Genomic DNA, 11,407 nt, shown 5'->3' with positions numbered 1-11,407 from the left:
TGCAGGAATAGAATATTTGTGATTAGACACACAAGCAATTTGTCTCTGGTCAGTATACATTTAAAGCAATTAGAGTAATGATGATACCAATAAGAGAGGAGAGAAGATGAAGATAATAATAGTACAGCAGCCATATAACATGGATGAATATAGTGCTATGAGGATTAGGTAGGCAGAGTGTTGGCACAAGGGAAAAAACTGTCCCTGTGTTTAGTTGTTTTGCATGTAATGCTCCATAAAAGCATCCCAGGGCAAAATTTGAAAGAGTTTATGTCCAGAATATGAGGGTTCTGTAGATATTTTCTCAGCCCTCCTCCTCACCCATGCGATAAACAGCTCTTCTAAGAAAGGTGAGCTAGACAGATTCCTGTATTTTACTTTGCAGAGCAATATATGAGAACCCATGACTTGACCAGTTGTTTGTTCTCTGATCATGTGGTTAAGTTTGTTTATTGAAACTTACATGGTTGCCCATCTCACACAAGGCGACTCTGCACTATAAAATAAGCGATGTACATTTGTTACAAAACCAGTTGAAAGCAAATCATAATTAAACCATGGAGATTCTCAGTCATACAAGTCATGGTTGTCCCAAAGCTGTTTTTTTCCAAGAGGCAATTGTACTTTCGGAAAATGCAGTTGCCTCTTGACAGAAAAAGTACCTTTGGGACATAACTAAAACAAACATCTGTTGCCTCTCCACATATAGGTATTATAGCCAATGCATCGTCAAACCAGCTGTGAGGATTCACAACAACCTCCTGGCTTTTGCCAGTCCTGCCCTCCCCCTCCTCCTCCCCCATCCTTGACTTTTCCCAGGACGATTTTTTCAGAAGCGGCAATCGCGGGGGACAATCCCGGCACCTCCTGCCCCATCTTCCGAGTCCGGTGCTCCGCCTCTCAACGCCTACACTGAGTTTGGCAAGCATCCCCGCCGTCTTATGCCGGATTCCACACCCCGTAAATGCGCGCGGTTGTTGTTCTGGGCACACGCGAAGTTGTGGCCCAAACGCAAGAGGAAAAGCGGTGGGGAAAGGAAACCCACAGCTGAGAGAAAAAGAGAGAGAGAGAGAGAACCCCGTTGGGGAGGCTGCCAGTTTGGGCTGCTATGTGGCGGAGCGCGCCATGCCAATTCTTCTCCCATTCCCAAGGAGGGCGACCCGCCAGGCTCTCCTCTTCCTGGGGGGGGGCAGTAACCCCCCCCCTCTGAAGGGAAGATGCCTCCGCGGCCACTTCCCGCGCTTTCCGCGAACCTCCTCCCGCTCAGCCGCCTCCCCCTTCTCAGCCTCCCCCTCCTCCTCCCCCTCTTCCCTTTCCCGCGCGTCCGCTGGCGGGGGAGTCCCGGATGTTGGCCCCTTGCCCCGCTGCTCCTCCGTCCTGGCTGCTCCTCCGTCCAGGCTTCCATAAAAGGGCAGCGCCTTCCCTCTCCTTCGTCCCCCAGGCCTCCTTCTCCCTCCTCTTTCCCTCCCTCTGTCGCCATCCCCTCAGGCGGCGCCCCCGGCGGGCGGAGAAGGCTTCGGGGAGGAGGGGGCGGCGGCGGCGGCTCCCGTCCTGGCTACGTCCGCAGGGCGGGGAAGAGAAGCGAAGCCTCGGGCGAGGCAGGCAGAGGGCAGCGGCGGGGGTTCTCTGTCACGCTCGCAGTGCCGACGGGGAGACCGCAACAACGCACGCACGCAGGCGCGCGCGCGCGCAGGCAGAAGCGAGGCCGGGGAGCCCCTCGGAAGGGAGGTGAGGACGGGCAGGCGGTGGGGCTTTACCCCTCGCGCTTGGCAAGGGAGAGAGCGCGGGGGCTCCTTCGTTTCTCCTCCGCTTCCACGTCATCCTTGCTCGGTCGGTGGACGCAGGGACATCTGCGCCCCAGTGTGGTCCTCGGGGGATCGGAGTGCGGGTGGCGAGGGTGATGGGTCGGTGTGTGTGTTTGGGTAGTTCGGAGGATGTGTGCCCTCTTCAGGGTCCTAGTCCCTTTTGAGGTGACTCGCTTTGCCTTTCTCCCCTGCAAATAGCGCTCGACGCGCTTTCAGCCTCGCTCCTTTCGGTCTCTTCTCACTCTCCGTCCCTCCCACTCTTTCTTTTTTTCCAGGCCTCCTCCTCTTCTGCTTACCTGAGAAGTTAGCCTCCCCCCCCCCCCATTATTTTTATGGGATTCTAGATCCGACGGGCGCATCCTCCTTCCTCTGTGAGCATAATTTTGGCTTGGGACATCCATTGCTCTCCTTTCTTTTTTTCTCGCCCGCTTCAGCCCCGTGTAATCTGAATAGTGCTATCTCCTGCGCCTAGGAAAAAAGGAGCTTGCAAAATTTTCTCCCCTGTGTGGAGTCCCTTATTTGTGCTCATGTGGGGCTTCAAGATGTTTGTGCAATCTTTCTGTCACGGTGAATATATCTATGTTTTGTAGGACGAGTCCTAGGAGATCGTGGAGGTTATTATGGCTGAAAGGATGTGTTTGCTCCGGTGAATTATTCGAATTTTCTTGAGTAGTTGGGTCTTAAAGGGAATATAAATCCTGAACTTCGGGGTCAAAGGGACTTGTCCCATTAACATATTGTAGGGACAAATAAGATCCCTGAAGAAGGGAATCTTTGTTTAAAGGTACCTGCAAACTGAAGCTAAGCAAGCCTTCAGTTTATATTCCCTTTAACTTTACAAAGCCCTTGCTGGGCAGCTGGAAATCTGCAATCTGGATCCGCCTTCCCCTTACTGCCCGCCTAAGTAAATTGAACTGAGCTGGGAACTTCCTCCGTTTAGTTACTTCTTTACAGATGATTTTAGGGAGTTTGTTTCCCTTCCTTGCTTATTTCTTTTTGTTGCTCTTTCTTTACTTTCCTCATCGTTGTAATTTTCTTCACTTGAATGGGGAAGCAAGGGAGGCTGCTCCTGAGCTGTGAGAGCGGGAGGCTTCAGCTTAACTAATGAAATGAATGCCATTTCCTCTGTTTCGGTAGAAAGGAGCAATGACGGCCCTGGACGGTATACGGATGCCAGATGGCTGCTATGCTGATGGAACGTGGGAGTTGAATGTGCATGTCACAGACTTGAACAGAGATGTAACTCTGAGGGTCACAGGGGAAATACATATCGGTGGCGTCATGCTGAAACTCGTGGAAAAACTTGGTAAGTTGCAATAGAAAGTAGGGATTACAATGTTGGTGCTTCTCTGAATGCTGTATGGGGAAATGAATAATTTGGTTATTTTTTGACCAGATGCATTTGTTGAAAGAGATCAAGCAGCCTACAGAATGCAACAGGACTGCTGAATCTACAACTCTATAGCAGCATGTTACAATCGCTGCTGGGTATTTCTTTGCTTTATCAGATGTCCCTAAGCTTTTTTACAATATTTTACTTGTGGTAGCAAGTTCAAATGTCATAGAGAAATACTGTGAGTAGTGATAGAGTATTATCCTAGCTTATGGTATAGCAAACTGGTTCTTAGATGAGCCAAAATCTAAGATTTTTAAAAGTTCAGTAATTATTAGGACCATATTTCTCAGTTGTTTAACTCTAGAACAGTTAAATTGATATATGTGATATAGGCTGTAATATAGGTCCTTAAATCTGAATACACATTTAAACTATCTGGAGAATGTATTTAATTTTTTAAGAATATTTATATTTGCTGACCAACTTAAATACATAACTCCAGGTGACAATTTACAGAACAAAACAAAACACCAGAGTTAAAAATAATACAAAAAACCCCAAACAACTGAGGTACCATGTAGCAATTTTACAAAAACAAATGTACATTGCTCTCCCCTAAAATCCTAACAACTTGGTCATAACAACCTTCTTGGAAGGCTGAGAGGGTTAGGTCCTTCAGCCAACAGGCTGTTCCATAGAGCAGGAACCACGCCCTATATTATGATGAATGTGTTGATGAATTTTTAATTAGAAGCCAAAATTAAATGTATTATCTAGCAAAAGTGCTATATTGAAATGTTTGCTGAAAATTCATATTGCTGGGAAACCTAAAGCTCTCCCTAAGTTATTTTAATATGCTGTTTGTTTATTGAGAGATGTTGTTTGAATGTGCAGTCACAAGGAGAATAATTGAATGAATGTTTTTATTGCTCTGCTGGCTATAGATATGCTAGCCTTTATATGCCATTTCAAATGCTGAATGATGTGCTGTGGACAGAAGCTTCATATAGAAGTTATCCTGCTTGATCCGCTGTTCTGTGTATTGTCATTGGCAAGAGGTCCATTGCTAGGCAAACTGAGAAAGGGTAATTAGCACATCATAACCTGTATTTTAAATATTACTGTGTCTTTGGGTTGCCATGGCAAAGAACTGTGAGTGGTTCAGTTTGCCTCTGCCATCAAATGTTCAGTTCTTTGAGAAGAGCTCTGAACATATTTGTGTGTGAACATTCCTTAGTCAAATGACCTTGAATCTGATGGTATTATGGCTTGTATTGCAGTCTCAGAGATAATTAATTATACATCCCCAGTTAACTGTTTCCCCCATTTTAATAGTACATCATAAGTTCTGATCAAATCGGTGCAATCATGGTTATTCTTTGATAGACATTGCCTTAACATTTTGCTTTTATTGCTAAGGCTGCTACATCTTATGTAGACTTCTGAGGTTTAGTCCAGTATTAGTTATAGAGCACATATCATATTTGTTCGATGTGATATAGGCCATGTCTTGGATGTTAGGATCTCACTGAAGTACATGTACATTACTCAGTTATTTTGCATTATGTTTTCAATCTTGAGCAGAATACTGTATTAAATGCTAAAGTTCTTGTCTTGAGGCTAAATGCTGAGATATATTCAATTGGTAATTAAAATATTCCTCCTGTTAAAATACATATGAAGTTGTTTGGAGTGCTAAAAACAAATAAAACCTATCTGGTCTCTAGCACATTTTTGGTTCTATATAAAGAACTGATTCATTGATTAGTTACCCACTTAAATAATTTTGGTGTTGTTAAACCACCCCCATCCGGTACTGTATTAACATTTTACACTGATGTAATAAGGAAGGAAAAGCAGATATAAATACTTGCTTCAAAGGGAAGTTTATGTTTGTATGAAAGAGTCTTATGAAAGAGTTGGATTTGATTTTTAGAACTGGAAAGTCAAAGATTGAATTAATTGTGGGGTCAGCATTCTTCAGTTTCTGTCAATTTTAAAGTACTACAATTTTCGTATAGGCCAGTATATAAGTGTTGCTGATGATTTTGGTATATAATTTTCTTAAGTGTAGGGTGGAAGTGGCTGTTAAGTTTGGTTTAAACTGGAATGTATTTCTATGGCAGCTTCATTCAGACTGCTCTAGATTTGAATGTTGAGACTATTCCTTATAGCATTGTTTTATTTTGTTATTATTTGTAATGGTTTTTATTTTAATGTTAATTTTGGGAGGAGGGTAAGCCACTTGGAGCCTTGTTGAATTGATTGAAATATATACTGTAGCAAACAAAATAAGCAATTTTGCAGCTGGGTTAATAACAATCCAGAAACAAGGTAATCTAGCCCATTTTATGTGATAGTTTAATACATGGGTATCAAACTCACGGCATCATGCTGCTGTCACATGACATATTATGACATTTTTCCCCTTCACAGAGCTGGGGTGGGCGTGGCCTGCGTATGATGCATCCAGCCCATGGCCCACCGGTTTGACACCCTTGGCTTAAAACATTGATGCTCAATAGCTATTTAATAGTTCTTTTAGTTTTTTCCCCTCACATAGTCTAATCTCTTACTTCAGTAATAAAAAGACACACACACACACACACACACACACACACAGAGGGAGATCTCAAACTGAGAAATTACAGATAGGAGTGCATAAAACACAAAAGGAAAAAAGCAAAGCAATTTTGTTGTTGCTTTAATGCTAAAAGGAGTAGCTTTAAAAAAATACAGCCTTTAATTTTCAAATATAACTGTTAATTTGTGGATGCTAAAGGTTCAGTCTGTACTGAGCAGTCCTTGTTGCTCTCTGAGCTTGGTTGTTTTCTTGCAGATGTTTCATTACCCAACCTAGGTAACATCATCAGTGCTAATAAATAAGTAGTGGTTTGTTCTCAGTTTATATTCTACCTCGTGGCTCTGTCTGTATCTCCTATTTTGATATGACAAGAGGCAGAAAGAAATTAGGAGAGTCATTCTGTAATGATTCATTAATGGTTCAAAATGTGTTATTTGATCTTGTGAATATCATGTACTATAAAATCAGTGATCTTTGGTGTTTCACTTGGATCTAAAGTTTAATATTTGTAAATGATTCTATAGTAGACATAATTGACAAATCTACAGTAATCTAGGGATATTTGTAGCTGCTATATATACTTTTTGTTTATTTTTTGCTTTTGATAAATTTGCTTTAGCAAAATATAGTGAAATGGAATGTGTTAGGATGAATAAAACAAGTTTGTACAGTGATAATCTGAATATATGTCAATTTCTAAATTATACCAAGTCTATTAAAAAGTTACTGAGACTTCTGTCCATTAGGCCCAATTCAGTTCCTGTGCCACTTCAAAGGTGATTTATGACCTTTAACTTCCTAGATATTTTTAACTGAATTTAATCCCTATAAATATAAAATATTTTGCTTGAATATCTTTCAAACTCTAGAAAATAAAAATATCTTCTAATTTTTCTTTTAAGAAGAAAATTCAGGAAATGAACTCTTTTTAAATGACTGCTATCTCTGCATCCCTTAGCTTTAATGAAGATTTATGATGTATTACAAATAAAACACCAAGAAAATGCAGCCTTACTGATTTACCAGTTGTATTGCACTATAGATTTTACAGTAATTCAGTGAGCTGAATTTGTAATGTCTTTCCTTAAACCATTATGCTAAATAAAAACAGTGCTGTTCAAATTATCGCCGTTTCTCCTTTTCTTTAAACGTTAACTTTAAATATATATATATATATATATATATATATATATATATATATATATATATATATATATATATGTTTTCTGATATATATATAAGCTTAGATAAATAATTTGCATTGTTCGGTTGGAGACTGCAGTTTGACAAAGTGGGGGGAAAGTAGTGCTTTTGGGGATTGCACATAACTGAGTGCCTTCAATTAATTGTTTGCTGAGAGTGTTAAATGGGTTATTATCTGAAGTGCTTCTGCAGCCTTTACCACATATGCCAGTAGAGGGTCAGCTAGGAAAAAATTAAGAATAGAGTGGGGGATGAGCTGAAAATGGAATAGGGCTGTGTTGGCGAAACTATGGCATGCATGCCAAAAGTGGCACGCAGGAACTTTCTCGGAAGAGCCCCACTGCACATGTGCGCACGCCGCCGCTGCCCGACAGCTGATTGTCGGGTATCTGGCATGCATGCGTGGGGGGGCAGGGGCGGGAGGCATGAGCACACGCACAGAGATGCACAGCATGCAGGGAGTGATTGTGTGAGCATGCACAGATGCATGGTGCACGGGGGTGATTGCGCAAGCATACGCAGGGGCTGTGGGGGGGCAGCACACATTGCGCGCACAATTACCAGCACAGGAGCCGAAAAAGATTAGCCACCACTGGAATAGGGGATAGGCATTCCAAATTGTATATGCCAAAGAATGCCCGATTGCAATATATATCTGAATAGCTGCTAAAGTCAGGCATTATATGCTGTTTATGGAATTTTCAAGTGGTTCTCCTTTCTACCAAAACCATTTCCCCCTCAGATACTAGGATAAAAGTACCTCCATCACTGTCTTGCATTAATGGGGAAGTCAGTTTTGCAGCTCAGAGCCAGTGTTTAGGGAATATAAAAACCTCAGTCCCCAACACCATACCAAACTAAGTAAGCTCCTTTAATGTAATCTTGCTTGCACTGCTCCCTCCACAGTGGAAGGCTTCCTGTCCAAACAGAATTTGGGATCATAGCAAGTCAGATAATTGCTGCTTTGATAAACAATTCACTTTCTTTGTGACAGGCATGAAAGATGGAAAAGATCTGTCTCAGATGTACAGTTGAGCTTTCAATCCATAGGTTCCGAATGCTAGCATAGGAATGAATTGTAGGATTCAATGCAACTGTATTAATAACTCAGAGGTTTTGATAATTATATGTCATCAGTATTTAGAATTTCTTAGATAGGATGGATGGTGTAGAAAATAACAATTTATACAAATATAATGTAATTCATGTTTATATTTTATTCAATTACCATGAAATGGTTTATAATTACAGTGACAGAAAATATATTCTACAAGGCCTCAGTAAAATTGAATTCAGATGCTAGATTACATTAGGACTTTGTACATGGTTCTCAAAAGTTATGATTGAATACACCTAAATTCTTCTATATTTTCTACAAGTATTCTCTTGCAAGAAATTTTCCCTTGGGAAAATGGGAAACAAAGTGGAAATGTTGGAGCAAATGGGACATGTTCATAAACAAGCTTTAAATAAAGTAAATTACTTTATCTGCTAAGCAACTATGGATGTCCTTTCTGAACAGGAAGTGACATAGAACATTTGGCATTCTCATTCAGTTGGCAGAATTTGCTGCAATGTAGATCTGGTAATTGATTTGCCCTTGAACAAAAAAATGTTTCTCACTACAAATTTGAATTTTTCCTCTCTAAAATTACTATTAAATATTACTACTTAAGAATGTTATAAATGGATTCAAAATGTTTATTTCCATCTTGTTGTAAAATAATCTTCATGCTTTTTGAATTATGGATTCCTTTACCACAACTTGAAGAATTAAACAAGTGCTTTGGATTAGTCACAGAAATGGAATTTAATAAAATAGCTTATCCTGCTGAAATTTTATGACTAAATGTGCTTTCTTCCTATCTCTCCTAGTCATAGCTTATCAGGAGTTAAATGAACCATACAAGTATGCACATTCTAGCAAACTCTACATTTTATATGTACATTTTAGCTTTATGTTTTTCTTGTGTTTCTAGAAATCTGCCCACAGTTGTAATTAATTTCAAAGTACTGTGTTCAAGAATGGTCCAAATTAAACTAATGAGTATGAGTATGTTATCAGAAAAGATTTCCATAGATGCTTGGTATCTCTGAGCCTTGGTATTCCTTCATTTGCACTTATTTATTAGCTAGGTAGACAGTAGTAATTATCTTCTGGCTTAAAAATTAACTGCTTGAAAAGAATAAAATATTCTTGGCTCATTGTTACAAGAATACTGAGAAATGGCATTTGAACGTATTTTGTCTGAAAGACTGCAGTCTTTCACCCTTTGTATTCTAAAAGTACGTAATGGTCTTTCCATAAGCTAGAGAAGACTTCTCTTGAACTAAAAGCCCCTCTGATAGTTCAGGCACAGTAGTGTGCCAATTCAAAATGGAGTGTCTTCCATTGAAACTTACTTGGGTCCTTCTCAGTTAAGCAGAAAGAAAATGTAAGAAACAGTCCTATGTGCTCCAACTATAGCATTGCAAGACACATTCTCAAGTACAGGTAGTTTTTGACCCACGACCACAATTGAGCCTAAAAGTTCTGTTATTAAGTGAGACATTTGTTGAGCTTTACCCATTTTACCCCATTTCTTGCCTCAGTTGTTAAATGAATCACTGCAGTTGATAAGTTAATCACCTGGTTGTTAAGTGAATCTGGCTTTCCCATTGACTTTGTTTGTGAGAAGGTCACAAAAGGTGATCACGTAACCTTGGGATACACCAACGGTCATAAATATGAATCAGTTGCCAAGCATCTGAATTTTGTTCAGGTGATCATGGAGATGCTGCAAAGGTCATAACTCTGAAAAATGGCCATAAGTCACTTTTTTTCAGCACCATTGTAACTTTGCATAGTCACTAAATGAACTGGTGTAAGTTGAGGGCTACCTGTACCTTTTTTCTACCCAGGAGTGGACAGTGCAGTTTTATGCATAATCAATAAGCAGCCCTACATTTTGAAAAATGAAAATGATAGTGTTAAAAGTAATGGTGTTATGTTCAAATACTGCCTTGGCTCCACTATAGAAGTATTAAGTAATCTTGTTACAGTTACTTCCTTGTGCCTAGTTGGAAATAATATGAGTCTGACGAATAGATAGTTGTTCATAACAAGAACTTGCACAACAACAGACTCCATTGTTATAGAGAAAAGGACTTTTACTGAAAATTGAAGTGGTAGCATCAGAAGAATACAAGATCTGAGGCAACAGGCGTGAAAATCACATATAGAAAGTTATCCCATGTCGCCACCCCCAAAAGTTCAAATTGGCCATCCAATCTGAGATGTGTATAATGTTATGTGGGCAGGGGGTGGGATTCTACCAATTTGCACCTATTCACTAGAACTGGTTGTTAACATTCTAAGCAGTTTGGAGAACCGGTTGTTAGAAGAAATTATTGGCCTAATCCTGTAAGGAAGGCAGGAAGGAAACATTCTGGTGTTGCTTATAGAAACTGCCTCTCCATTAACTCTTATTACATTCTTGGCAGGACTAGACTTCCTGTCTCAGGAACTTCTCTGGAGTTTTTTTTTTCCTCCTTTGCTGGTACTTTGCTTGTGTGGAGTGACCATTCGAAGTTACAATGGCACTGAAAAATGTGACTTATGACCATTTTTCACACAACTGTTGCAGCATCCTCACAGTCATGAGAGGCCAGATGAGGAGATGTGTGCTTGATGTGAGTGCCCAGCCAATAAGATGACCACAAGCCACGCCCACCAACCAAGCCAGGCCCACAGAACCGGTTGTTTAAAAATTTGGATCCCACCCCTGCATGTGGGGCATCTTCAGGTGGTGTTTCAGACATCTGGTACGCCAAGAGAGTTGACCTTGAGCCTGGACAGATAAGAGACTACATCTGCTCAGTAAGCAAGTAAGCATAGTCAAGAAAACATCCCAACTTTTACATTTCACCAACTTAAACCTCCAGCACCCTTCCCCCCACAAAGCCGAATTATTCTTCCCTCCCCCCCCAGTTTCTGTGGCAGCCAGAAAGACAAGCAGGAAAAGGATTCTTGGGGGCTGACAAAAATACTTAAACACGTATCAGGAGTGTTGATTGGGTACTTACAGAAGTATTCCTCAATTTACGACTGTCCCTCACATTGAGGGCTATTACAGCATCCCTATGATCATATGATCACATTCTGGGAGCTTAGAAACCAGTTTACATTTGCAACAAATGTAGCATCTTCTGGGCACGTGGCCACCTCTTGCAACCTTTCCAGCCAGCTACAGTCAATGGGGAAAAAATGGCAGGGAAAGTCACAAACCATGGTCACAGCCTTACTAAAATGACGTGATTTGCTTTATGACCACTGCAAAATGGTCATAAAATTGGATGCAGTCACGTGATGCCTTAGTTAACCACATTGCTCAAAGATGAATGTTCTGGCCCCAATTGTGGTCATAAGTCAAGAACTACCTGTATCTGCTAGCAAAAGAAAGTGTGAAATCCTTGGAAGCTCCATTGTTCCAATTGGCA

The 11,407-nt window shown here is 40.8% G+C and overlaps 1 protein-coding gene across 10 annotated transcripts in view; it reads left to right on the top strand.

The window, feature by feature from the left end:
- The first annotated feature begins 1,343 nt into the window (after nt 1-1,343).
- FERMT2 (FERM domain containing kindlin 2) overlaps nt 1,344-11,407 on the top strand; it is a 79,329-nt gene continuing 69,265 nt past the window's right edge. For 2 of the 10 annotated variants that reach the window (XM_026698746.2, XM_026698747.2), the window contains exons 1-2: nt 1,354-1,728; nt 2,943-3,111. In XM_026698746.2, coding sequence (XP_026554531.1) covers nt 2,952-3,111 — 160 coding nt within the window. In that variant the 5' untranslated portion in view covers nt 1,354-1,728; nt 2,943-2,951. Of the gene's footprint in view, nt 1,971-2,942; nt 3,112-11,407 lie in introns of all 10 variants that reach the window. The other 8 variants (XM_087922441.1, XM_087922440.1, XM_087922445.1 and 5 more) reach the window with 7 other exon arrangements.

The sequence above is a fragment of the Pseudonaja textilis genome, chromosome 1 (assembly GCF_049901715.1).
Source record: "Pseudonaja textilis isolate UNSWEBS1 chromosome 1, rPseTex1.2, whole genome shotgun sequence".
NCBI classification, from domain to species: Eukaryota; Metazoa; Chordata; class Lepidosauria; order Squamata; family Elapidae; genus Pseudonaja; species Pseudonaja textilis.
Note: the sequence above shows the minus strand (reverse complement) of the source record. Positions and strands in the feature narration are given on the sequence as shown.